This window comes from Meriones unguiculatus, chromosome 7 (assembly GCF_030254825.1).
Source record: "Meriones unguiculatus strain TT.TT164.6M chromosome 7, Bangor_MerUng_6.1, whole genome shotgun sequence".
Classification (NCBI taxonomy): domain Eukaryota; kingdom Metazoa; phylum Chordata; class Mammalia; order Rodentia; family Muridae; genus Meriones; species Meriones unguiculatus.
In genome coordinates this window covers 82,166,377-82,192,888 of record NC_083355.1, presented here as the reverse complement: position 1 = coordinate 82,192,888, position 26,512 = coordinate 82,166,377, and the positions used below count along the sequence as shown (strand labels likewise).

Genomic DNA, 26,512 nt, shown 5'->3' with positions numbered 1-26,512 from the left:
GTATGTGCAGGCAGAGATGAATGTGTTTGCCTGTGTGTGAGCATGTTTATGGCAGCCAGAGGTTGGCACTTGATGTCTCTTATATTTTGATGTAGAGTCTCTTGGTTGGACTCAGATCTCCTTGATTTTCCTAGTCTAGCTAGATATCTTGTTCCAAATAGAGATTATCTTGTCTCTGTCTTGTGAGTGTGTCTTGTGATGGCTTATAGGTCAGCCAGCATACCTGCTGTGTATGAGGGCATTGGGGATCTGAATGGCAGCCCTTATGTATTTATGCCAGGCACTTCAAACACTGAGACATCTCTCCAGCCCCCATTTTTGTAAAAGTTTTGTAAGTTTTCTCATATAGATCTTATGCACGTTTTATATTTATGCCTGTATATTTTATTTTTGAGGGCACTGACATAAATAGTGTTGTGGTTTAGATGTCCAATTTCATGTGTGCATCATTGACTTATAGGAGTATAATTGGCTATTTGATATTCACTTCATTTCCCCAAATAACATACTATTTTTTCTCTTTTCCTGTCTTATTGAATCAGTTGGGATTTCTATTATGATGTTACGCCAAAGTAGTGAGAGGGGAGGCATATCTACTTTATTCCTCATCTTACTGGAAAAACGTCTAGTTTTTCACTATTAGGTATGGTATTTGTTGTATGGCTTTCTTTAGATAGTTATTTTTAAATTGAAGAGATGTATATATTCTTAGTTTGATGATTTTGTAAAACATGTTTTCTACATTCATTGATCTGATCATGCAAATTCCCTTCTTTAATACGTTGTTTGGCTTTCAAGTGTTGAATAAGCTTTGCAATCTTGGCATAATTCTACCTAGTCACAGTGTAATGTTTTATTCTGCACTGTAAGATTCAATTTCCTGATACTCTGTTTGGGGTTTTGCATTTATATTCATGAGCAACATTAGTCTAAAGTTTTAGTATACTGTCTTTAGCTTTGTTGTTAGGGTAATACTAGTCTCATGGTTGGACTCGGATCCATAGAACACCAGGAGTATTCTATGTGCTTTCATCTTTGGGAAGTTGTAGAGAATTGGAGAATGTTCCTTTCTTGAATGTCTGAAAGAATTCACTGCTGAGTTTTAAAGTGTTCTCACTTTAAGAGTTACTATTCACTAATTTTATTTAATAGATATATTCCTATTTAGATGGTCTGCTTTTTATATGAGTTTTAACAGATAATGACGTTCATAGATTTTTCTCATTTCATTAAAGTTATCAAGTTTGTTGTCACAAAGTTGTTCATAATATTCTTTGCATGTGTTTTGGATATTTATGATATTTTAAATTTCATAATGATGTTATCTAAGTTGTATCACCTTTTCCTCCTCCTTTCCTTCTTTTCTTCCCCTTTCTTTTTCTTCTCTTCCCTCTCACAGTTTTTGTGCACTGTATTAGAAACTTGTTATATCAATTTTTCCAAAAACCAACTGTTTGGCCTTATTGATTTTCTTGGTTTCAAGTACATTGCATTTCCTTCTAATTAAAAATAAATATTTCTTTTATCTGTGATCCAATTTGCATTTGCATTCCTAGGTAAAGCGGCAATTGAGGAAACTGGCATTAGAATCTTTCTTTTGTTGCACCACCATCACTATGCCCCACAAACGGTTGTCTTTTCATTTTTATATGGTTCAAAATAAGCTTAATTGTTCTTTTAAATTTTCCTTTGGCATAGAAGGTATTTACAAGTATGGCATTTAATTTTCCAGTATTTGAGAGATTTTTCTAGATATTGATTTCTAGTCTAGTTCAATCCTGTTGCCACCCACATTGCTTCATTTCTATTACTTTCAGCAACCATAGGTGTTCTAATTATGATTTGTATTTTACATTTACATTTTGATGACTAATGGATTCATGGTTCACCCACTTTGGTGAAGAATTGAAATTGTACAAACCTCTTAACCATTGAAGAGTTAGCATTCTGCTGGCTTCCAGAGGTATTGACGGCAGACCTTAATGGTTGCCCTAGCTAGAGACTCTTCCTAACTGAACATCTTGGATTTCCAATTCCAACCTAAACTGTTATTCAGTTTCTCTGTGATTGCTTTTTGGTTGAGGTATAGCAGCTTATTGTGTTTACTTGGGTTACCCATTTTGTTCTTGTTGTTGATAATGGGGGTGAATGGTCAGGAGGAAATCTCTCTCAGATAGGAAGGGATTCCTTGTCGTTTGGTCATTTAGCTCACATCTCTGATGAGTTCCATCCTATGCATGGGCTTATCCTCACATGCAGGAAATGTTCCAGTTTGATTGGCCCAATCTGCCACTCCACTCCATGTTTAGTGATTGATTAATCAATTCGGAGTTTAGATGAGACTTTCCACTGAGCATACAAAATGTTGGAGGGCATCTAGTGAGAGATGGTCATGGCACACAGTCTCTGAATGGAAAAGTCCCCAAATTCTAATTTGAGAAAAAAATGACTTCTAAACCATCAATATTTGTGATAAAAGATCAGTCAGAGTGAAACTCAAAGAGGAGAAAAGGTTTGGAAGGTAAGGTCAGCCTTGGGTTTCAAATTGGATGTGATGGCTATGGTCTAAGATTTTAGCTTCTTTTTCTTGTGTTTACTGGTTGGGTAATACACAGATTTAATGACAGACATTCTTCTTATATTTGAAGCTGATCAATGTTGCAGGCCCGCATTATTTTGCATGAATTTTCCACTGAGACACAGTGGTCTGTCCTCTGAGGGAATCAGCTCTGAGAGAATAGGAAATAACAAGTAATGAGGCGCCTTTATTTTATTTTTCTGCTTACATAAGAAGACACTTATGTCCTGTTCTGATCTTCATTCATGAGGAGCGCTTCCTGCCTTTGAGCTTTGGGGCCTGATTCTAAAATAATGGCTAAGGAGAGCTGAAATCCATTGCTACGTAGGGGCTCGTGTAGAGACTATTCTTGCGCTTTTGCGCAGCATTCATCCCCGTGCTTGAGAAGGCCTATGGATTTAGTGGGACCAAAGTTGGTACTTCTAAGATGGGGCAGGTCATGCTGGGTTAAAAGTTGGGTAAGGCTTAAAGATATGATGCAACAGTTGAGGGTGAGTGGGGTAGCAAAGTCAGAATAATCATTTATTTTTGGCCATAGGGGTTGATTCCTGGCTTTGTGCATGCTAAGCCTGAGCCCCACCACTGAGGTACACACAGTTCCAAGATGTTGCCTTTGAAGTGAAGAGCTGAAAGGATCCTAAGAGCACAGGCTGTCTGCTGAGGTTTTGTACTGATGAGTTGCGGGTTTTTGGAAATTTCCAATAACAGAAAAAAAATGAGAATTTGGGGCAGGAAATTCTTGGTAAATAGGATCGCTGTAGAAGAGGCAGAGGTAGCGAATAAAACCATGCTAATGTAGACAGGCGTGGTTTCAGTTCTGTGTCAGACGCAACGGTTGCTCGAAGGCAGGTTCAGATCTGATGGCTTTAAGTGAAGGTAGCTCTAGCCTGCCTTTCTCATGTTTGACTTGTTGTCTGTTTTGGGAACATGGGGCGAAAGGGCTATAGCTCTGTAGACAGTTCCGTGGATTCCTATGAGGTCAACTCCCACAGGAAGGACTGTCCTACTGACAAGCAGTGATTCCTGTCCCGCATGCCTTCTGAGTCTGTTGCTAACTATCTATGGCTGTCATGAGTTGACATGTGTTGCGGGCACAGACACATGGTTTACCAGCATGCTTCTGCTTTGTGTTATTTGGGGGAATGTCTGTCTTCTCCTCCCCTTTGTTCTCTTTCATCTCTCTCACATCCAGTTTTCTTTTCTCTCCTCCTCCCATTCTCTTTCTCCTGCTTCCTCTTCCCTTCCTTCCAGGGTCTCTCCATGTAGCTCAGGCTAGCTTTGAATTGACTAGGCTAGTTCAAATTTATTGTTCATCCTTGATTGGCCTGAGTTTAGTAATCCTCCTCGCTCAGGCTTCTGAGTACTGGGAATGCAGTGATGTGCTTTCATGCCTGGCCCAAGACATTATGTGTTTGCGTTTAGGTCAACATCCCAATTAAAAGTTAGTGCTCTAGGAATTATATTACATTTTGAATGGCCTTCCTCAAAAACTTTTGTTTAAGATTTGTATACCTGTTAAAATTGTCCCTAGCTGCGTAAAATAATATTTTAATGAATTCTTTGAGAACTGCACACAATGTATTTTAACTTACTCCTCCCCTAGATCAACCCTACACCTCCCCACCACCTCTTTTAAACATAATTATTTTCTGGCTCTTTGATCACCTCCCCCTGAGGGGAGAACAGCCTTGCCAGACCACAGAGGAAGACAATGCAGCCAGTCCTGATGAGACCTGATAAGATAGGGTCAGATGGAAGGGGAGGAAGACCTCCTCAATCAGTGGACTTGGAGAGGGGCAGGGGAGGAGATGATCAAGGAAGGGCGGGGTTGGGAGGGAATGAGGGATGGGACTACAGCCGGGATACAAAATGAATAATTTTTATTTGTGATTAATATAAAAATTAATTAATATAAAATTATATTATTAATGTAATTAATATAAAAACAAAAATCCAAGAATCCAATTTATATTACTCCTATACTCATGGCGGTGGGGCGGCCATCCACTGAAGTGTGGTCAGCCTGCTAAGACTGGCACGCTTAAAGAACCAATTCTCCGTTCCCCAGAAACCATTTACTGTCAATAGCTCCTCATTAGGGTGAGGCTTGTGAGCTCCTCCCCATTCCATTGTCATAGACACTTTTAATGAGGAGGTGTAAATATCATGAACCTGGCAACATATCTTTCTCATAATTACAAGTTTTTAGACTAAACTATTCATCCAACGTATCTGCTTGAATTTTAGAATCTATTGTGCTTAATGTTCAGCATTAAAATCTAAAAAATTAAAGTTAACAGCAATGTGTCTAGTTAAGGACAATGCTGTCTATATTGGCAAAGAGTGATTATTTTTAGGAGATATGTAATTTCCACATTACCGTAGATGATAGGTTTATAACATTAACATTGGTCATTAGCTTCTGGTGTTTCTGGTTTGTAGAGCGAATGGCAACTGTTTAAACTGATGGTGCATTTAGAAATAAATAAGGGTGGCCCAAGGAATAGTTCTTTCTTTCTATCAAAGTCATTTTTAGGTGCAAAAAAGAAAAACACCCTTCCTTCATTTCATTCACCAATTTACTCCCGACTCTACATACTCTCACTGACAGGGATGTAGCAGTGGGGGACCTTGCAAATCCTCCCATCTTCATGGAAATAGTTAAAAGAAATTGTCTCAGGCGTTGTTAATAAGAACAAAGAATTCTTTATTCAGGACTTTTGGAGCGAGATTGTTGCAACAGAGGTAGGAGAATGAGCTCATTTTGCTGAGACAAATCCTGGGGAAGTTGCTCAATGGGATTAGGCCACCTGTGCTTGCTAATTGGTGCTCATCAAGGTTTAGCTGAGTGTCTGGGTAACAGGAAGGTCTCTGTCTTTTTGATGAGTGTGTCTTGAGAAATATTCCCAAAGCCCTTGATCAAGCCATTCCTGATTTATAAGAAGTCATTCATGGTGTGGGGTTAGAAAATTAACATCTTAAAGGACTAAAGAAAGACTTCTCACCGGATATTTTCTGTGGTACATGCTCTAAGGAAAGGGAAGTCAGAGACTTGGAATTGAGATGAAGCCTGCCTAGAGATTAATAAAGTTAAGGCCATCTTGGCTAGAGTCTATATTCTGGTGAGGGAAAAACACAGTGAACAAACATAATAATGTAAAAATAATATATATATGTGTGTGTGTGTATATATACATATATATATATGCATACACATATATAGGTAATATACATAGTTATTGATATATAGTTATTGACATTCTGTACAGATTGAAGTAATACAGAACAATAACTTACATAGATAATGACTTGAGTGATTAGAAGTTGAGTCGGTTAAGAAAGTATGTTGTGGTTAAATGCAGCTGTTAAGAAAAGATATTTGCCAGGCGTGATGGAACATGTATTTAAATCCAGCAATCGGGGAGGCAGAGGCAGGCTGGTCTCTATGAGTTTGAGGCCAGCCTGGTCTACAAAACGAGTCTGTAACAACCAAGGCTACACAGAGAAATGCTGTCTTAAAAAAACCAAAAAAAAAAAGAAAGAAAGAAAGAAAGACAGACAGAAAGAAAGAAGCTAGGAAGCAAGCAAAAAGATATTCCTATAACCTCAAGCGGTAGGCAGTTTAAATATAAAGACGATAATGTTTTAGAATATAGAAAAAGAAACAATGGTAGCTTAGAAAGTAAAATATGGTTCTAGATCAAAGTGACTAAGGAGGCTTTGGTCCAATATACAGCCAATTCTAACATTAGGTGAGTGGGTCTAACAGAGTGAGGTTGGCTAGTGAATAAGGGAGTGATGGGCTGGGATAATTCAGGATCAGAATGGGCTCAAATATACAGGAATTACTCTCCGACCACATTTATCTATCTTGTTGTGATACTGACATATTTTAAATTATATCCCATACAAATTCGTGAACATAAACTATCATTAAAATTATTAGAAAGGGGTCATTTTGAGAAAATTGCCTTAGGAAACGTGGCTGCTCCTTCCAAAGCTCTGGCTGTCTAAAGATTTTCAGATCGTTACTCAGCTGTTCCGTTATTAATCTGAGTCACTCCGTGTTGTCCTCAAACTTTTCTTCTCCTCTCTATTCCTTAGGAGGTTAAGTGTTTTGTTTTGTTTTTGTTTTGTTTCCCCTGGATAAGATGATCATTTTCAGTAGTGTATTTGATGGAAGAAAATCTCCTTCTCCTATGTGGGTGGGTCGCTTTCAGTTAAGAGCAAGTGGGACAAAGGTGGAAAAAGGAATTCCTCCTCCTCTTCCTTTTCTTCTCTCTTCTTCTCTCTCCAGTTTTATCACTTGTTTGTTTCACCTCATTTTGTCTTGCTCAGAGACTGGGACTAATAAAAACAGTTCTGATTCGTAGTCTGCAGACTTCGATTGAATTATGCTATTGGCTCTCCTGGACCAAAGCCCTTATAACCGTATAAGCTAATTTCTCCAACCTCTTTCTTGACAAATAGATATAAATAAGGGTAGGCATCTCTCTTGGTAAGTGTAATACCTTATACATCTGTATTTTTTACTCTCTTTGTACTGCCTTTATTTCTAATTCTATCTGTAGGTCTCCTATTGGTTTTGTTTCCCTGGATAACTCTGGGTTACACAGTGTTCTAGGTTTTTCCCCCTCCATTGCTGTGGTAAAACACTGACCCAAAGCAAAATGGGATAAAATGGGATGAAAGGATGTTTTTGCTTTATGCTTTCATGTCACAGTCCATCATCAAGGAAAGTCACTGCTTGAACTCAAGTAGGAGTCAAGGCAGGGACTATGGTAGAAAGCCACTTACTCATCTGCTGTCCATGGCTTGATCAGCTTACTTTCTCATGAAACCCAAGACCACCTGGCCAGAGATGCTCCCTTTCATATGGTCTGAGATGTCTCATATCAATAAAAAAATGTCTCCCAGACTTACCTACAGGCCAACTTGATGGAGGCAATTCCTGGTAATTCTAGTTTGTGTCAAGTTGATAAAAACTAGGATGCTAAAGCCCTTCAACAGCATCTTCAACAAATGATGCTGGTCTACTGGAGGACGACATGTAGAAAAAAGGAAATAGATCCACACTTATCACTCTGCACAAAACTAAAGTCCAAGCGGATCAAAGACCTCAATATAAAACCAGACACACTAAACCCATTACAAGAAAAAGTGGGGAAGAGCCTAGAACTCATTGGCACAGGAGACAACACCAACAGCACAGGCTCTAAGAGTAACAATCAATAAATGGGACCTCATGAAGCTGAAAAGGTTCTGTAAAGCAAAGGACACTGTCGTCAGAACAAAATGACTGCCTACAGATTGGGAAAGGATCTTCACCAACCCTATATCTGACAGAGGGCTAATATCCAGTATATATAAAGAACTAAAGAAGTTAAACAGCAACAAATCAAATAATCCAATTAAGAATGGGGTACAGAGCTAAACAGAGAATTATCAATAGAGGAATATCAAATGGCCAAAAAACACTTAAAGAAATGCTCAACATCCTTAGTCATCAGGGAAATGCAAATCAAAACAACCCTGAGATTTCACCTCACACCCATCAAAATGGCCAAGATCAAAAACTCAAGTGACAACACATGCTGGAGAGGTTGTGGAGAAAGGGGAACCCTCCTTCACTGCTGGTGGGAATGTGAACTTGTACAACCACTTTGGAAATTAATCTGGTGCTTTCTCAGACAATTAGGCATAGCACTTCCTCAAGATCCAGCTATACCACTCCTAGGCATATATCCAAAAGATGCTCAAGTACACAATAAGGACATTTGCTCAACCATGTTTGTAGCAGCTTTATTTGTAATAGCCAGAACCTGGAAACAGCCCAGATGCCACTCAACTGAGGAATGGATAGAGAAATTGTGGTACATCTACACAATGGAATATTACTCAGCAATAAAAAACAAGGAAATCGTGAAATTTGCAAGTAGGTGGTAGGAACTGGAAAAGATCATCCTAAGTGAGGTATCCCAGAAGGAAAAACACACACAGGGTATATACTCACTCATAAGTGGATATTAGACATATAATATAGGATACACCTACTAAAATCTGTATACCTAAAGAAACTAGTCAAGAAGGAAGACTCTGGCTGAATGCTCAAACCCCATACAGAAAGGCAAAGAGGATGGACATCAGAATAGGGAGAAAACAGGGAACGGTATAGGAGCCTGCCACAGAGGGCTTCTGAAAGGCTCTACCCAGCAGGGTATCAAAGCAAATGCTGAGACTTATGGCCAACCTTTGGGCAGAATGCAGGGAATTTCATGAAAGAAGTAGGAAATAATAAGACCTGGAGAGGACAGGAGCTCCTCTCCAGGAGGAGAGCAACAGAACCAAAAAATCTGGACACAGGGGTCTTTTCTGAGACTGATACTCCAACCAAGGACAATTGATGGAGATAACCTAGAACCCCTGCACAGATGTTGACCATGGCAGTTCAGTGTCCAAGTGGGTTCCCTAGTAAAGGGAACAGGGACTGTCTCTGGTATTAACTGATTGGCCTGCTCTTTGTCCACCTCCCTCTTAGGGGGAGCAATCTTACCAGGTCACAGAGGGAGACAGTGCAGCTACTCCTGATGAGACCTGATAGACTAGGATCAGAAGGAAAGAGAGAAGACCTCCACTATCAGTGGACTAGAAGAGGGGCATGTGTGGAGAAGGGGGAGGGCAGGTGGGATTGGGAGCGGAGGAGGGAGGGGGCATGGGGGGATACAAAGTGAATAAAGTGTAATTAATAAAAATTAAAATAAAAATGGAACTAAAAAAAGAACCCTAATAGGCACATATACTTAACTTCTCCACTTTTCATTTGCTTACATAGTTAATTGCAATTGCTTCAGCCTTTTTCTGTTTCAAATTTTATTGCCTGTTACTTTATTCTGCCAGCATTTCTTGGACCAATTACCAGTGCTATAAAGCGAGAGTCCCAAATTCCTTGAGGATGGCAATAGCTAAGAGAAGCCTCTAAAGCAGTAATGTTTAAGCTCAGACCTGGAAGATGAGTAGGAATTTGTCCGACAGAAGAAGCAGTTGGTAGGTTAGAGAAGCTGTTTAAAACAGCGTGCTTGAACATCCCCCAGGGAAAGTGAATATGGCACTTTTTAAAGGTAGAAAAGAAGCCCTCTATAAACAGAGCAGGAGACAGCTGCAGAGTGAGACTGGAAAGGTGGGCACATGAGGGCTTGTGTTATTATCAAGGCTGTAAAATTTATTGAAGAAGGATTTTCAAGCATCCTCCAATTTTGTTTGATTGTAAGTATAATGTTTGGAGAAAGCAAAAATTTTAGTCAATCTCTCTCTCTCTCTCTGTATGTTGCATATTTTGCTCAGGCTTTATGTTTACTGATGACCCAATGGTTATTAAAAAGAAAATCTCTTTTGTAGTGGGAAACATTAAAAAGTTAGGAAATTATTGTTGCTAAATGGAAGTATCCCTTTCTTTATTTGTTGTCTGTCTGTCTATCTATCTATCTATCTATCTATCTATCTATCTATCTATCTATCTATCTATCTATCTATCTATTTATCTGTATATCTATCTATCATTTGTCATTTATCGATCATCTTTCTATCTCTCATTCTTTCTCTTTTATCTATCCATCTATCAATATCTATTTACCTATGTTTCTATCATCTATCTATCTACCTATATATCTATCATCTATCTGTCTATCTATCTATCTATCTATCTATCTATCTATCATCTCTATATATCTTTCTTTATCACTCTATCATTTATCACTTATCAATCATCTCTCTATCTCTCAATCTCTCATGTATCTATTGTTTATCATCTATGTATCTACCTATGTATTTACCATCTGTGTCTCTATCTCTATCTCTCTACCTCTCTCTTATCATTTATTATTTATCAGTCATCTATCTCCTATCTCTCTCTCTCTCTCATCTATCTCTCTATCCATGTATGTATGTATGTATGTATGTATGTATGTATGTATCTATCTATCTATCTATCTATTCATCCATCCAAGTCATTTTTATTCAGTAAGAATACAAATTGGCTAAAGCAAGTATCATGTACAAGTCATTTAAATTCAGAGTCCATATTGAAGGATGCTGCTAATGGTTGGAGTAATTAGGATTATTTCCTTATGGAGCTCTTGGTAGCATGAGTCAGAGAAGAAAGTTCTGAATAGAAAGGAGGCAATAGAATTTGTTATCTGGGTTAGAGGTTCAGAAAACAAATGTAGTTTGCAATTTTCTCTCAGTCTTCAAATTGCACTCTACAAAAGGAAATGGAAATGGACTATGTAGTCATTCATGTATAAAATCTATTTAGAATAAGGGCCCAGTACTTATGAAACAAAGATTATTATTGTTTTGTGGTTTTGATCCAGTTGCCAGATGTAGTCTATCTATGAAAATTAAATATTTATTAATTATTTATTACAACATAAATGCTGGAGGAATGAGAAATTATTATGAGAGACGTATTTATTATTTTATTCCTTTGTTGGTGTACTATTTTTTTTCAATAAATATCTAAGTAGTACTCTGTGCCAAAAAATTACAGGCTGTGCTGTGAGTAAATGAATGAACAGAATATGATGGGCACACACAACTACAAATAAAATACCGTGATGAAAATGTATATTTCCCTATGAGCTCATTTAATGAACTGACTTGTTCTAGATAGGATAGGAAAGGTTCTCTGAGGAGAAGATGAGTGTGCTGAGCTACAAAGCACTAATAGAGCCACATCGGTTAAGGACAGGGATTTGAAAGAATCACAGAACATTGCTTCTAGAACACATGTAAAATACAGAGTCCTTTTGTTTGAGGGAGCTGGTATTTTCAAAGAATCAGAAGTAAGGTGGTTAAGGAGCGAAGGAGTGCAGCAGACTGAGATTAGAGTGATAAGAATGGGCTAGATTATGTAGGTGCAAAGCTGAGCAAAGTTTGTAATAATTAAAAGGTATGGTGATAACTTGGCAGTGATTTTGACAATGATACTTTTTGTAATGTTCATAACAGACTGAATGCATTCAGATAAATGACATTTAGCTATAGGAGGGAAGGGCCCTTACTGTGGAGATAGGGGAGTTGGAGGAGTTGACATCCAAGAGATACTTAAGGGGTAAAGCTAATAAAATTTGAAGGTAGATTAGGAGTAAGGGATGTTTAGAAAAAGATGTTTAGAAAAAGGTTACTTCTTGGTGTCTGATATTTTTTTTCTGATTTCTTATTTTTTTATTTTTTGCAATTTTTAAAATTAATTAATTTTTTATTAATTACAGTTTATTCACTTTGTATCCTAGCTATAGCCCCCTCCCTCATCAACTCCTAATCCCACCCTCCCTCTTTCTATTCCTCCCATGTCCCTCCCCCAGTCCACTGATAGAGGAGGTTCTCCTTACATTCCATCTGACCCTACTCCATCAGGTCTCATTAAGACTGGCTGCATTGTCTTCCTCTGTGGCCTGGTAAGACTGTTCCTCCCTCAGGGTGAGGGGATCAAAGGGTCAACCAATGAGTTCATGTCAGAGACAGTCCCTGTTCCCATTACTCGGGAACCCACTTGGACACTGAACTGCCATGCGCTGCATCTATGTAGGGGATCTAGGTTTTCTCCATGAATGGTTCTTGCTTGGATTGTCAGTCTTAGAAAACATTCCTGTGTACAGAATTTTTGGTTCTGTTGCTCTTCTTGTGGAGCTCCTGTCCCCTTCAGGTCTTTCTGTCTCCATGGTGTCTGACTTCTGATTCAGACAATATCGTTACGACATTGAAAGGGGTATATTATCATTTTTACTGAGAGACATAAAATGCTTAAATATTAATACTTTATATGAGAAAATGTAATTGGATGAAGAATGTTTAGAGACAGAATAGAGACAGTTTAAAAATACATGGAGTAAATGAAGTTACAAATAAAATAGAACAGTTGTTAAGAAGTTGAGAAATGTATTGAAGTTGACTAGTGGATTTAGATGGTAAGCAATCTTCTCTATTGTGTAGCTTCTTGAATAGTTCTTATCTAGGTGTAAAGAAAGTTGATAATTGGTGAGGAAACAGATTTTGATAGAGAGTATATAAGGAGAGTAAGAAGTTCAAAGAAATTGCTAGTATTGATGTTATCAAAATTATGGTGTTTTTTTTAGTTGGGGTTTCTATTGCCACAACAAAACAGCACAACCAAAAAGCAAACTGGGGAGGAAAGGGTTCATTTGGCTTACGCTTTCAGATCATAGTCCATCATTAGAGGAAGTCAGGACAGGAACTCAAGCAAGGCTGGAACCTGGAGGCAGGAGCTGATGCAGGGGCTATGGATTGCTTCCCATGGCTTGCTCACCTTGCTTTCTTAAAGACCCCAGCACCACCAGGCCAGGATGGAATGCCTTACAGCTGGATCTCATGTTCTCGTGGAGATATTTTCTCAACTGAGGCTTCTTTCTCTCTGATGACTCTTTTGTGTGTCAAGTTGACACACAAAATCAGCCAGTACAGTGCTGCATAATAAAAGAAATAGAGATTTCAGAAGGTTGAGAGATTGGGGGAGGGGAAAATGTTGCTTGGCTGGGGTTGAACTACTGTTTCACTTCGTATGACTGCACCACTGAACTCAACAGAGAAGAGGCTGTGGTCCTGTGGATGTGTTTTCCAATTCAAGGTTATCGGGGCTGACATGGATGTGATGCATTTCAGATTGTGTCCATGGGAGTAGATACCTGAGAAGTAGGAAAGTTCTTGCAGATAAATTGGAGACAACTTCTAATGTCGGTTTATTGAAAGGGCTATTTGCACTGGTACCACTTACAGTAGTGATGAGGTTTTAGGTAAGACTGGATTTCAAAAATACTTTCAAGGTATATGTGATCATAACTTTGATTTCCCCAGTACAGAGAATTGATTGTTATGAATCCAAGTAAAGTATAATAGCAACATATTTTCTAATGTAATAGACAAACAATACCTAAGAATTGTATATTAAATATTGTTTCCATTTGTAGGCCTATGTCTTACCTACTTGGTGGTGTTGGTTAAAATTTATGGTGTCAGGTAGATATTTATGTATTCTTCTGCAATGAAAGTATGAAATTTTTAAAAAATTATAACAGATGAGTCTGTGGTTTGATTGAGTAGTTGTGCTTTGGGCTTATTTCTGTCAAGTTCACCCATATATCAGTAGTGGCTGCTGAGTTGACTGAAGCTGATGATGCAGAGCGCTGCTTCTCTGCTCTTTTCTTGACCAAAAGCTTGGTCTTCTTCACATGGTAGCTTGGTGGGCTTCAAAGACCAGTGCAAGGGATTTGCAGTCTAGATTTGGAACTGATACAGTGACGTTCATATCACATTCTGCTGTGAGAAATAAGCCAGAAAGCTGGTTACGATGCAAGGGCTCTAAAATATTAATGGAATGGTTACAAGTCCTTTGCAGAGGGGAACAGATACAATAACAGGGGAAATAATACCACCTGTGGTTTTAAAAAAATGGTTTTAAAAAAATGGTTTGTCACAGAATCTTGTGTTGCAAGATGGCAAGGTAGAGGTGAAAAACCCTACAGCAGGACACTGTTTCAATATCTGCTCTTTTGCTCCCCCTTAACTGTCATGGGACCCTTGGACAAGAAAGTTCTTTGGTTATTTTTTCTTATGTTTGCCCAACATGGAAAGGAAGAAAACAGGAAGGAATACTGGCTGAGTTTCACATCTGCTATTGTGAATGATGGTAAACTGAACGAACTGATGTGTATTTTAGACGATTTTATTATTGCTAGGACTAGCTCCTAATACTTCGTAATGTGGCAATACACAAAACAATGGAAGAGTTAATGGCATGGGGATTGCTCCTGCTCTAGAATGTTCCTTACTCTACTGCGGCCCGTGGGGCTTGTCAAGGGAGGAAACTGGCAAGGATGGGGAAGGCAGAGGCAATGACTGAGAGATTCCCCACGAACCCTGCTGTGTTCTGTTATGCATTTGCTGTGTTTGGTATTTTTTTTTTCCCACCAGGGACCTGAGCTGTGAGATATCAGAGGGTAGAATAAGGCAGAAAGCCATGGGGTGCAGAGGAGAGCACAAAAGGACCGCAAAGTTTGGAGGGAAATGAAGCAGAAAATGAATCAACCCTTAACACCGGTGGAAAATAGAGAATCAAGAAATTGTTACTAAAAATATGGATAAAATAAGAGAGAAGTTTTTGAAAACAAGTCTGTAAAAAGTATTTTCAAATATTATCAGACAAGTAAACTTAAAGTTACCAATGAATTGAATCCAATTTGTGGCCCATTGTACAGGTCATAGGAATGAGCCATAAGATCAGAAAAGACTTTGTTTAGGTACAGAGCTTGGCTAATCCTGCTCTCTAGCAATAATAAAAGTGAAGATTCATCTCAACATATACCTAGTGATATTCTAGCATTACAGGCAAGACTTTAGGGTCTTCCAAAGAGAATCCCATCACCATTAGGCATACAGCTCGTGAAACTCACAAGACAAACCTACCCACTCTTTGGTGTCTTATTGATTTTGTTCAATATAATATGTTTATACTTATTCATGTTATTGGGTATAATTCTGGTTTATTTTTACATAGTAGTCCATTGAATGAAGATAGCATCCCACATCTATTCTTCAGGGGTAGACATTTGGCTTGCGGTAATTCTGAGTTTTTATTTGTAATGATTGCATGAGATTCATTTTGATAAAAAATAATGAAGGATAGTTTCTAAACAGAGTCAACTGAGCCCTTCAGGGGTGGTGCACACCTTTAATCCCAGCATTCAGGGGGCAGAGGCAGGTGGATCTTTGTGAGTTCGAAGCCAGCCTGTACTACAGAGTGAGGCACAGGACACTGAAGGCTACACAGAGAAACCTTATCTCGGAAAAATAAAGCATACATTATAAAAACCAAAACCAAAACCAAAACCAAAACATCAACAACAATAAAACAGCCAACTGAATTATTTGTCTGTGAACTTTGAGTAAAAGTTTCTGATTAGCTGAAACAATGAATGGATTGACTAATAGTGGAAAATGACCTGCAGTGTTTACACTCTCTCTTCTGCTGTGGGTATCAAAGCCCAGCAGATAGAGAGTGTGTTCAACTGTATATGCTGATGAGGCCTTAGAGGGTCTGTTCAGTTCTGGTGTTTAGCAAGGTTCTTATTGTTGGGATTATGTGGGCTGTGATGGGGTTCGGACAGGAAGACTTCAAAACATGTGGTTATTGCGAAGGATGTGTTAGAAGCTTGAGGGCTGGGCCTGGGTGATGCTTGCATTGCTTGCTTGCTGGGACCTTGAAGCCTCTCTGCTCCTCCGTGAGCAATGAAGGTCAGAATCCCACTACTGTAAAATGAAATGTCTTGCCAGTCTGTTTGGGGTCTACAGACCTCCACAGAGCATCCTCTGTGGACCTCTGCTGTGACTGAGTCCTGCCAAAGGGGGTTAGGTATGTTATCTTTTATTCTGTCCTGTAGAGAATGCCCCTCCTTTGAGCCAGCTTGCAGGTTAGTGCATGTGATCTTGGCATCCTGAGTTTCAGGATGAGCAAGGAGTCTGAAGCCAGATTGCTCATGTTTGTTCTTAGATCCTTCTGTTATTAGCTATGTGAACTCTTTGAAATGACTACATTTTTCTGGACCGTGTTTTCTTGATACTTATCACATAGAGTTGTTTTGGAGAATAAACGAGGTGAGAGCGTGACAATGAGGACAGTGAAGGAGAGAATATTTGCCATGACATAAGCTTGTAGCAGCCAAGAAAATGAGAGGGAAGGATTATTTAAGGAGAGGGAATGACCCGTATGTAGCAAGGTATGGCATAGCCTGGGATTCTGTTCACTGCGATGAGTAAATCCTGCAGCAGCCTGCCAGTCATATAGAGGAGTGGCTGTGGTAGGTTAGCACCAGGTGATCAAGGTAGGCAAGTCATATTTAATCCCATGAATAATAAGGTAGCAGAAAACGGTTTTAGGTCAGAAAGGCACATGATTAGACAGATGTACATCTTAACGATTCTATCCTGGCAGCTTGTACAGTGTGATTGGCACTTACAGGGCAGAGAGGTTATTCCCATTACATGAGCACAACAAATATACCAGCAGCGACTATGGCTAGCATGAAACAAAACGTGAAACCATGACAAAAGTATGGCCGTAGGAGCCAAAAAAAAAAAAAAAAAAAAAAAAAAAGGAACATTTTGATAGATGTGTAATCTGGGCAAATGTTGCTCTCAGGCACCTTGAACAGAGCAGCCAGGGCTTGCGATGCTGATCTATAAGAAAAAGGAAAGAATCAAAGAACAGGTGGGCAACAGTGCTGTGCATTACAGAACAAGGGATAAGGAACTGAGCTGAGAGAAGTGAAGCACCCCTCTGCTCTTCAGACCTTTGGAATCCGTGGGGGTTTCACATGGAAATGTGGAGGAGGCGGCATTTGCCTCTTGCACGAAACTCAAGAGGGACTGCCTCTGCCATAAACTGATTGGCCTGCTCTCTGATCACTTTCCCCTGAGGGAGGAGCGGCCTTATCAGGCCACAGGCCACAGAAGATGACAGTGCAGCCACTCCTGATGAGATCTGATAGACTAAGATCAGAAGGAAGGAGAGGGGGACCTCCCCTGTCAGTGGACTTGGGGAGGGGCAAGAGTGAAAAAGGGGGAGGGAAGGTGGGATTAGGAGGGGAAGAGAAGGGTTTATGGGGGGATACAAAGTGAATAAAGTGTAATTAATAAAAGTTAAAAAGATAACAAAAAATTCTTTTTAAAATTATTTATATATTTATTTATTACAATTTATTCACTTTGATCCCCACTGCAGTCCTCTCCCTTGTCTCCTTCCAGTCCCACCCACCTTCCGTCTTCCCCCCACCCCCATGCCCTTTTCCTAGTGCCCTGATAGGGGAGGACCTCCTACCCTTCTATCTGACCTTAATTTATCAGGTCTCATCAGGACTGGCTTCATTATCTTCCTCTGTGGCCTGGCAAGACTGTACCACCCAGGGGGAGGTGGTCAAAGAGCCAGCCACAGAGTTCATATCAGAGATATCCCCTGTACCTCTTACTAGGGAACCTACTTGGAAACTGAGCAGCCAATGGGCTTCCTTTGAACAGGAGATCTAGGTCTTCCGTGCATGGTTCTCCGTTGGAGTATTGGTCTCTGCAGGCCTTTTGGAGCCCAGGTATTTTGGCTTTGTTGTTCTCCTTGTGGGGTTCCTGTCTCCCTCTTCCTCCATAAGGATTCTGGCACTCTGACCAAAGATTGGCTATGAGTCTCAGTATCTGCTTCCATACCTGCCAGGTAGAGTCTTTCAGAGGTCCTCTATGGAAGGCTACTGTCCTGTTCCCTGTCTTCTCCTACTTCTGATATCTAACCTGTTTACCCTTCTGAATGAGGATTATCAGCCTCTTCCTAGGGTCCTCCTTGTTGTTTACCTTCTTTAGGACTATATATTTTAGTATGTTTTTCCTATATTATATGGCTAATGTCCACTTATAAGTGAGTATATATCATATGTGTCTTTCTGCTTCTGGGTTACCTCACTCAGGATGATCTTTTCTCATTCCCACTATTTGCCTGCAAATTTCATGATTTCTTTGTTTTTAATTGCTGAGTAGTATTCCATTGTGTAAATGTACCACAGTTTTTGTGCCCATTCCTCTGTTGATGGACATCTGGGTTGTTTCTAGATTCTGGCTATTATGAATAAAGCTCCTGTGAACATAGTTGAGCAAATGTCCTTGTTGTGTACTTGGGTATATGCTCAGGAGTGGTATAGCTGGATCTTGAGGTAGCCCCATTCCTTATTGTCTGAGAAAGCACCAGATTGATTTCCGAAGTGATTGTACAAGTTTACATTCCCACCAGCAATGGAGGATGGTTCCCCTTTCTCCACATCCTCTCCAGCATGCATAATCACTTGAGTTTTTGATATTAGCCATTCTAATGGGTGTGAGGTGAAACCTCAGGGTTGTTTTGATTTGCATTTCCTGAATGACTAATTTCTAATTAAAAATTTTCTTAAAAACAGACTTGGATTCCTGGAAAAACTAGTAATTATTTTTTACAAATTATATCATCTATTTATAGAGAGTCTTAATAAAATATAATACATCTTGAAGAAAAAGGAAAATGAAAAAGACAAGGAACAACCTTAAAAGGTCTAGAGACATGCATGACGAAAATCCCAGAACATAAAGAAACATGGAGAAGGGTAGCCTTGGAAGGTGATTTTGCAAAGTATGCAAGTTAGGAAATTGGTTAAAAATAAGTTAAAGATTTGCATTTCCCTGATGGCTAATGAGATTGAACATTTCTTTAAGTGTTTCTCTGCCATTTGATATTCCTCTATTGAGAATTCTCTGTTTAGCTCTGTACTCCATATTTTAATTGGATTACTTGATTTTTTGCTGTTTAACTTCTTTGGTTCTTTATATATACTGGATATTAGTCCTCTGTCAGATACAGGGTTGGTGAAGATCCTTTCCCAATCTGTAGACTGTCGTTTTGTTCTGACGACAGTGTCCTTTGCTTTACAGAAGCTTTTTAGTTTCATGAGGTCCCATTTATTGATTGTTACTCTTAGAGCCTGTTCAGGAAGTTGTCTCCAGGGAAATGCAAATCAAAACGACCCTAAGATTTCACCTTACACCCATCAGAATGACTAAGATAAAACAACTCAAGAGAAAACATATGCTGGAGAGGTTGTGGAGAAAGGGGAACCCTCCTCCACTGCTGATGGGAATGTAAACTTGTACAACCACTCTGGAAAGCAATCTGGCGCTTTCTCATACAACTAGGAATAGTGCTTCCTCAAGATCCAGCTATACTACTCCTAGGCATATACCCAAAAGAGTCTCAAGTACACAATAAGGACATTTGCTCAATCATGTTTGTAGCAGCCTTATTTGTAATAGCCAGAAGCTGGAAACAGCCCAGTTGCCCCTCAGTGGAGGAATGGATGCACAAATTGTGGTATATCTACACAATGGAATATTACTCAGCAATAAAAAACAAGGAAATCATGAAAGTTGCAGGTAAATGGTGGGATCTGGAAAAGATCATCTTGAGTGAGCTATCCCAGAAGCAGAAAGATGCACACAGTATATATTAACTCATATAGACAAATAATATAGGACAAACCTACTAAAATCTGTACACCCAAAGAAACTAATGAAGAGGGAGGGCTCTTCTAAAATGTTCAATTCCTAGCCAGAAAGGCAAAGAGGATGGACATCAGAAGAAGGAGAAAAGAGGGAACAAGTCAGGAGCCTGACACAGAGGGCCTCTGAAAGGCTCTTCCCTGAAGACTATCAATGCAGATGCTGAGACTTATAGGTAACTTTTGGGCAGAGTGCAAGGAATCTTAGGAAAGAAATGGGAAACAGTAAGATCTGGAGAGGACAGGAACTCCACAAGGAGAGCAGCAGAACCAAAAAATCTGAGCATAGGGGTCTTTCCTGAGACTGATACCAAGCACTATGCATGGAGATAACCTAAGACCCCTGCACAGATGTAGCCCATGGCAGTTCAGTATCCAAGTGGGTTCCATTGTAATAGGAACAGGGACTGTCTCTGACATGAACTGATTGGCCTGCTCTTTAATTATCTCCCCCTGAGGGGGAAGCAGCATTACCAGGCCACAGAAGAAGACAATGCAGCCACTCCTGATGAGACCTAATTGACTAGGATCAGAAGGAAGGAAAAGAAGTCCTCCCCTATCAGTGGACTTGGGGAGGGGCATACATGCAGAGGGTGGAAGAAGGGAGGGATTGGGACGGGAGGAGGGAGGGAACCACAGTGGGGATACAAAGTGAATAAAGTGTAATTAAAAGAATTAAAATAAGTGAAAGAGAAAAAGACAACTCTAGAAGCTATGACTGACCCTGTGTTCACAAAGCACCAAATGTATTATTTAAGTGAAGTTGGGACAGGCTGTGGAAAACACACTTTCAAATAAGCGGCCCCAATAGCAGCTGTGCTCCAGGCAGGCCCGATCCCTTGTGGATAAATCTTCTATTTCTCTGGGACTCCAATTCTAGTAAATTCTCATTTGTGCATTCTAGCTGGGGCTTGTGGCAATTTATTAGTTCAAATGGGATTAATGTGGTTTTCCTTCTGTTTGTAATGGAGAAGAATTCAAACAAAAATGATTTTTTTTTCCTATGGAGCATTTAAAAAAGCTCCGCCATTTCTTCACACATTTAAGCTACCTAGAAAAGGGCATCCACAGCAGCATTTAATTTTTTTTTTTAAATTGAACTCTGAGTTTTCATGCATCTCAATTATGAATTCCTTTAAAGTAGAGGCAAGGCATATTTATCTTAATGTCCCCAGCACTCAGCCCCAAACCCCGGCATACAGAAGTCCTCCACAAGCCCTTATTTTTCTTTCTTGTATACAATCATACATCTCCATGTTTGAGCATTTCTGAGCTGTCTTGAACTTTCTTACTTTATATAACATTGATGTCACTGTGTAATGCCTATTTGTCTTAATTTCATCCTTCCTTCCTCCCTCCTTCCCCCCTTCTTTCATTCCTTCCTTCATTTCTTCTCTCTGGTGTTTATGCATAAATGTTTATTTGTGTGTGTGTGTGTGTGTGTGTTTGTATTGATAATTGCTATTCAAACACTGTCTACCTTATTTTCATTTTTGAAGTAGTGTCTCCCACCAGGGACTGTATCCTCCTGTTTCTGCCTCCCTGGTGCTGGGATTCCAAGCACGGGCCACAATGCCTGACCTCTTTTACAAGGTTTCTGGGTATTAAGCTCTGGTTGCCCATACTAGAGCAGCAAGCCCTCCATGGGCTAAGTTGTCTCCTCAGCCCTAACTTTACTTCTCTTAACCACTTAAAGTTCTTTTACATTACTCTTACTTTTACTCCAGCTGTTCAAATGAAAAGGGAATTTATTTCCGGCTTGTTGATATAACATGTCATCTGAGAGCTGGCAAGTGAAATTGAGGCCAGCCTAAAGAGAGCCAGGTGGAGACAAAACTGCTGGAATGGCCTTGTCTGCTGAATGGTTCTTGTCTTCAGGATGAGGTGCTTCTGCATCTTGTGTTCTGTTTTTTTTTTTCTTTCTTTGCAAAATTTTCAAGATTGAAAAAAAAAAAACCATATTCTGAAGCTGTTTTTTTTTTTTAAATTTTATTTTGCCTTAAATGTCAAGAACTTCACCATTCTGTGATTAGAATTCTGTTGATGTCATATCGGTTCCAGCCTGCCAGTCAGAGTAGGTTAGGATGGTTGCTTTGTCTGCCATCTGGGGAACTGAATTCATGGTGAGGAGCTCATGGCCTTCACTTGATTTGCAGGTGAGAGCATCCAGGTCATTGCCTTAATTTTCCTCTGTTTTTCAACCTGTGTCAGGAATGCATTTTCCCTGCCTCTCTACTCCTCCACCCTCCTCCCCTGGTAACCTCTCATATGCATATGCTTCTGAAAAACTGACTATGGGACATTCCTTGAGATCAATACGTTTCTTAACAAAATGTGAATGTCTTTCTGCTCTTTTTTTTTTGGATAAGTTCTTTATGACTGTTAGAGAACGGTGGGAATTTGGAGTCTGTGTACAAACCCTAGGGTTAGCTCTTTTCATCCAGGCTGGGACAGTTGGAATAATGATCTTTGTTTCTTGTCCCATATGCACTGATGTGTTTATTGTTTCTTCACTAGTCAGACTGGGTTTCCTTATTCAGAAGGTTTGAAGTTTTTAACCTTTTAGAAAATAAAGACTAAGTGGAAACTTTCATAGCAAGAAAAAAAAAGAAAGGGCCTGAATATACCACCTCTTCATCTATACTCAGTGCAGAGGGCATTTGAAAATTATACTTCTCTTAGGTTGAACAGTTCTTAGCTAATGGGAATATTTCCGCTAGTAAAATTTGGCAATATTTTTTATTTTATTAATTACAGTTTATTCACTTTGTATCCCACCTGTAGCCCTCTCCATCATCCCCTACCAATCCCACCCTCCCTCCCTCTTCTCCTTCCATGCCCCTCTCCAAGTCCACTGATAGGAAGGTCCTCCTTCCCTTCCGTCTGATCCTAGTCTATCAGGTCTCATCAGTAGTGACTGCATTTTTTTTCCTCTATGGCCTGGTAAGGTTACACTCCCTGAGGGGGAGGTGATTTAAGAGCCAGCCACTAAGTTCAGAGACAGTCCCTGTTCCCATTACTAGGGAACTCACTTGGACACTGAGCTGCCATGGGTTACATCTGTGCAGGGGTTCTAGGTTATCTCCATGAATGGTTCTTGGTTGGAGTATCAGTCTCAGAGAACACCCCTGTGTCCAGATTTTTTGGTTCTGTTGGTCTCCTGTGGAGCTCCTGTCCCCTCCAGGTATTTCTGTCTCCCCCTTCTTTCATAAGATACCCTGTACTCTGCCCAAGGTTTTGCTATGAGTCTCAGCATCTGCTTTGATACCCTGATGGGTAGAGCCTTTCAGAGGCCCTCTGTGGTAGGCTCCTGTCCTATTTCCTGTTTTCTCCCTCTTCTGATGTCCACCCCCTTTGCCTTTCTGAATGAGGACTGAACATCTTACTCAGGGTTCTCCTTCTTGCTTAGCTTCTTTAGGTGTGCAGATTTTAGTATGTTTTTCCTATATTATATGTCTAATATCCACTTATAAGTGAGTATATATCCTGTGTGTCTTTCTGCTTCTGGGATACCTCACTCAGTATGACCTTTTCTAGTTCCCACCATTTGCCTGCAAATTTTATGATTTCCTTTTTTTTTTTTTTAATTTCTGAGTAGTATTCCACTGTGTAATTGTACCACAATTTCTGTATTCATTCCTCAACTGAGGGGCATCTGGGTTGTTTCCAGCTTCTGGCTGTTACAAATAAATCTGCTATGAACATGGTTGAGCAAATGTCCTTGTTGTATACTTGTGCATATTTTGAATATATGCCCAGGAGTGGTATAGCTGGATCTTGAGGTAGTACTATTCCTAATTTTCTGAGAAAGAGCCAGATTGATTTCCAATGTGGTTGTACAAGTTTACATTCCTATCAGCAAGGAAGGAGGTTTCCCCTTTCTCCACATCATCTCCAGCATGTGTTGTCACTTGAGTTTTTGATCTTAGCCATTCTGATGGGTGTGAGGTGAAATCTCAGGGTCATTTTGATTTACATTTCTCTGATGACTAAGGAAACTGAACATTTCTTTAATTTTTTTTTAGCCATTCGATATTCCTCAATTGAAACATTCTATTCCTGGGTGAGATAGAATTTACATTTAAAAGAAAAAATATTTATTATTTTGGCTTTTTCTTGCTTACTTAAAACCAGAGTTTTCTTATGCTCATGCTTTTAGTTTATAATTGGGTGACCAAATTCATAAAAGTAGCTCATTACAGTGTTTCCCATTGTCATTGGACTTTTTTTTCCACCTGCACAGGGAATCAGCAGTCTCTTCAGTTCTTTAAAAGTGGTCCGCCTCTTGCGCCTGGGCCGCGTTGCTAGGAAACTGGACCACTACCTGGAATATGGAGCGGCGGTCCTTGTGCTCCTGGTGTGTGTGTTTGGACTGGTTGCTCACTGGCTGGCCTGCATCTGGTACAGCATCGGAGACTATGAAGTCATTGATGAAGTCACCAACACCATTCAAATAGACAGCTGGCTCTACCAGTTGGCCTTGAGCATTGGGACTCCATATCGCTACAACACTAGTGCAGGGATCTGGGAAGGAGGGCCCAGCAAAGACTCCCTGTATGTCTCCTCCCTCTACTTCACCATGACGAGCCTTACCACCATAGGATTTGGAAATATAGCTCCAACCACAGACGTGGAGAAGATGTTCTCAGTGGCCATGATGATGGTTGGCTGTAAGTACTGTTTCTGCTTTCTCTATTAATTTTAGTGTTTGCATTTTTTTTCCTGCCTCTAAACGCTTACTGGATCAAAACGATCTTTTTCTTATGAAAGGTTTCAACTAAAATCACTTGCCATTGGTTTACTTTTGATGCAGCCCTAGAAAATAGAAATGCAAGAAATGTGTTTTTCTCTTTGGAATACACTAGCACATGAAAAACTGCGCATGTGCGGGGGATGGTAGAAAACCCAGACTGGGAAGTCTGTGACTGGATTCCATGCGTGGTGTTGTGCCTAGCAGCTCTTGAGAAGGAACCAGCTCTGGTATCTAGACAGGAGGTGTCTGGCGCATTCTGTAGGTTTTGTTGGCAGTTGGATTCCTGAAAAAGCAGATGGGATGTGACATAAGACCATAGTTAGAAAATATTTTAGTCAATAACTGAATTTCTGAATTAAAGCGGACTTCAGGATACAGTTAGATGTAATTTTTTTTTATAATGAAGGGTAGTGAAAAGCAGTTCATAAATGTAGCCTTTTGACAAACACTGAAGTCGGTTGAGTTTTGCCAGAGAGTGAAAGGGTTGGTGAACTGAAGGCCTTTAGCAGTGTGCATGCCTGACTACAGGGACTTGCTGATGCTCTTGAAAGGAGAATGCCCTTTCAAAGAGCTAAAGAGCATGTTCTCTGCCTCACATTCTGACTGAACAGTATCAGAGTTCCAGAAATGAAAGAGGGACGGACCTTAGATGCCGTTTTAAAATGTCTCAAAGGAAAGTTTCCAGGCATTTCCATCCTTAGGCTGCCCTAGATGATTCCTTCAAGCCTAGTCCAGAAACCTGGGGTAACTTTAAGGTTGTACTGAGGACATGGTCAGTGTTAAGATATTTCCTAAGCCTTGAAGTTGTTAGCATTGGTGTTTGGTATAATGTGGTGTAAATCTTCTTTTCATTTCATTTTTTTTTTTTGAGGCTCCAAAAACATGGACATTCATGAGAAAGATGTTAGCGTCCAGCGGTTCTCAACTGTCCAAATGCTGCAACCCTTTAATACAGTTCCTCATGTTGTGGTGACTCCCAACCGTTCAAGTTCTTTTTGTTGCTACTCCGTCACTGGAATTCTGCTACAGTTATGAATCGTAGCGAAAATATCTGATAGGCGGCATACCTGACATGTGACCCCGCGAGGGTTGCGACCCACAGGTTGAGAAGCCCTGTCTAAGGATTCACTGTTGAGAGTGTCAGGAAGTCCCTGGAGCACCAGGGTTATTGTGCGTGATGTTCCCTATTTTAGTCATCGTGTGTACAGCCAGAGAGACAAGAATCCCGGCTTGTAAGTCTGGATTAGGTTTTCCGCGAGGGGGAGGATTAGGACGGCGAGTGTTATCTATTCTAGCAGTCTTCGGGGGTGGGGGGAAGGGTTCGTGTTCTACACACAGACCTCTGCCACGATCAATTCAACGGATACTCCTATTCAAAAGATGTTCAGACAACGATATGACAAAGAAAATGTTTTGTCAAATGTCGGATTCGGCATGATGCTGCTTTTGACAACTACGAAGTCCAGGTTCCCTGACACTTACACACATCTAGTATTTGGTGACTTTTTTATTGTGAAGTAATTGCAAACGCCCCACAAGCCACGGTGCCTGTGCAGAGAAAGGCTCTGTTCTCTTCCTCCCGATTTTCTCCTCTCATCCCTGGGATACAGTATCAGAATTTACAGTCTATGTTTTGCCACAGGTGCCGAGTCTTATCACTGTCCTCACAATTAAGATACAGGATTGGGAGCTGTGGACGTAGGTTAGTGGGAGTGTGCTTGCATAGCCTGAAAGGCCCTGACTCTGACCACCAGGACTGTGGTGGCAGGAATGAAATGTCTCTTGGAACACTTGGTCCCTGATTGACGGTCCTGGGAGGGAGGCTTAGGGGGTGTGGCCATGTTAGAGGAAGTGTGTCACTGGAGGCTCTCTTTGCTACCTACCTGACCTTCAAAATGGGAGCATTCAGATTCCTGCTCCTGCTTCCATGCTTTTGCACCACCATCATGCACTCTAACCTTCTGGGCTAGAAGCCCAAATGAGTTATTTCTTCCATGCAATGTCTTGGTCATGTTGTTTTGTACCATGATAGAAAAGTAACCAACACAA

At 40.2% G+C, this 26,512-nt stretch overlaps 1 protein-coding gene across 1 annotated transcript in view; it reads left to right on the top strand.

The window, feature by feature from the left end:
• Kcnh5 (potassium voltage-gated channel subfamily H member 5) overlaps positions 1 to 26,512 on the top strand; it is a 302,177-nt gene that overhangs the window by 77,204 nt on the left and 198,461 nt on the right. Inside the window, exon 7 of the mRNA XM_060387658.1 lies at positions 23,954 to 24,380. Within this exon, the coding sequence (XP_060243641.1) occupies positions 23,954 to 24,380 (427 nt within the window). The remainder of the gene's footprint in view (positions 1 to 23,953; positions 24,381 to 26,512) is intronic.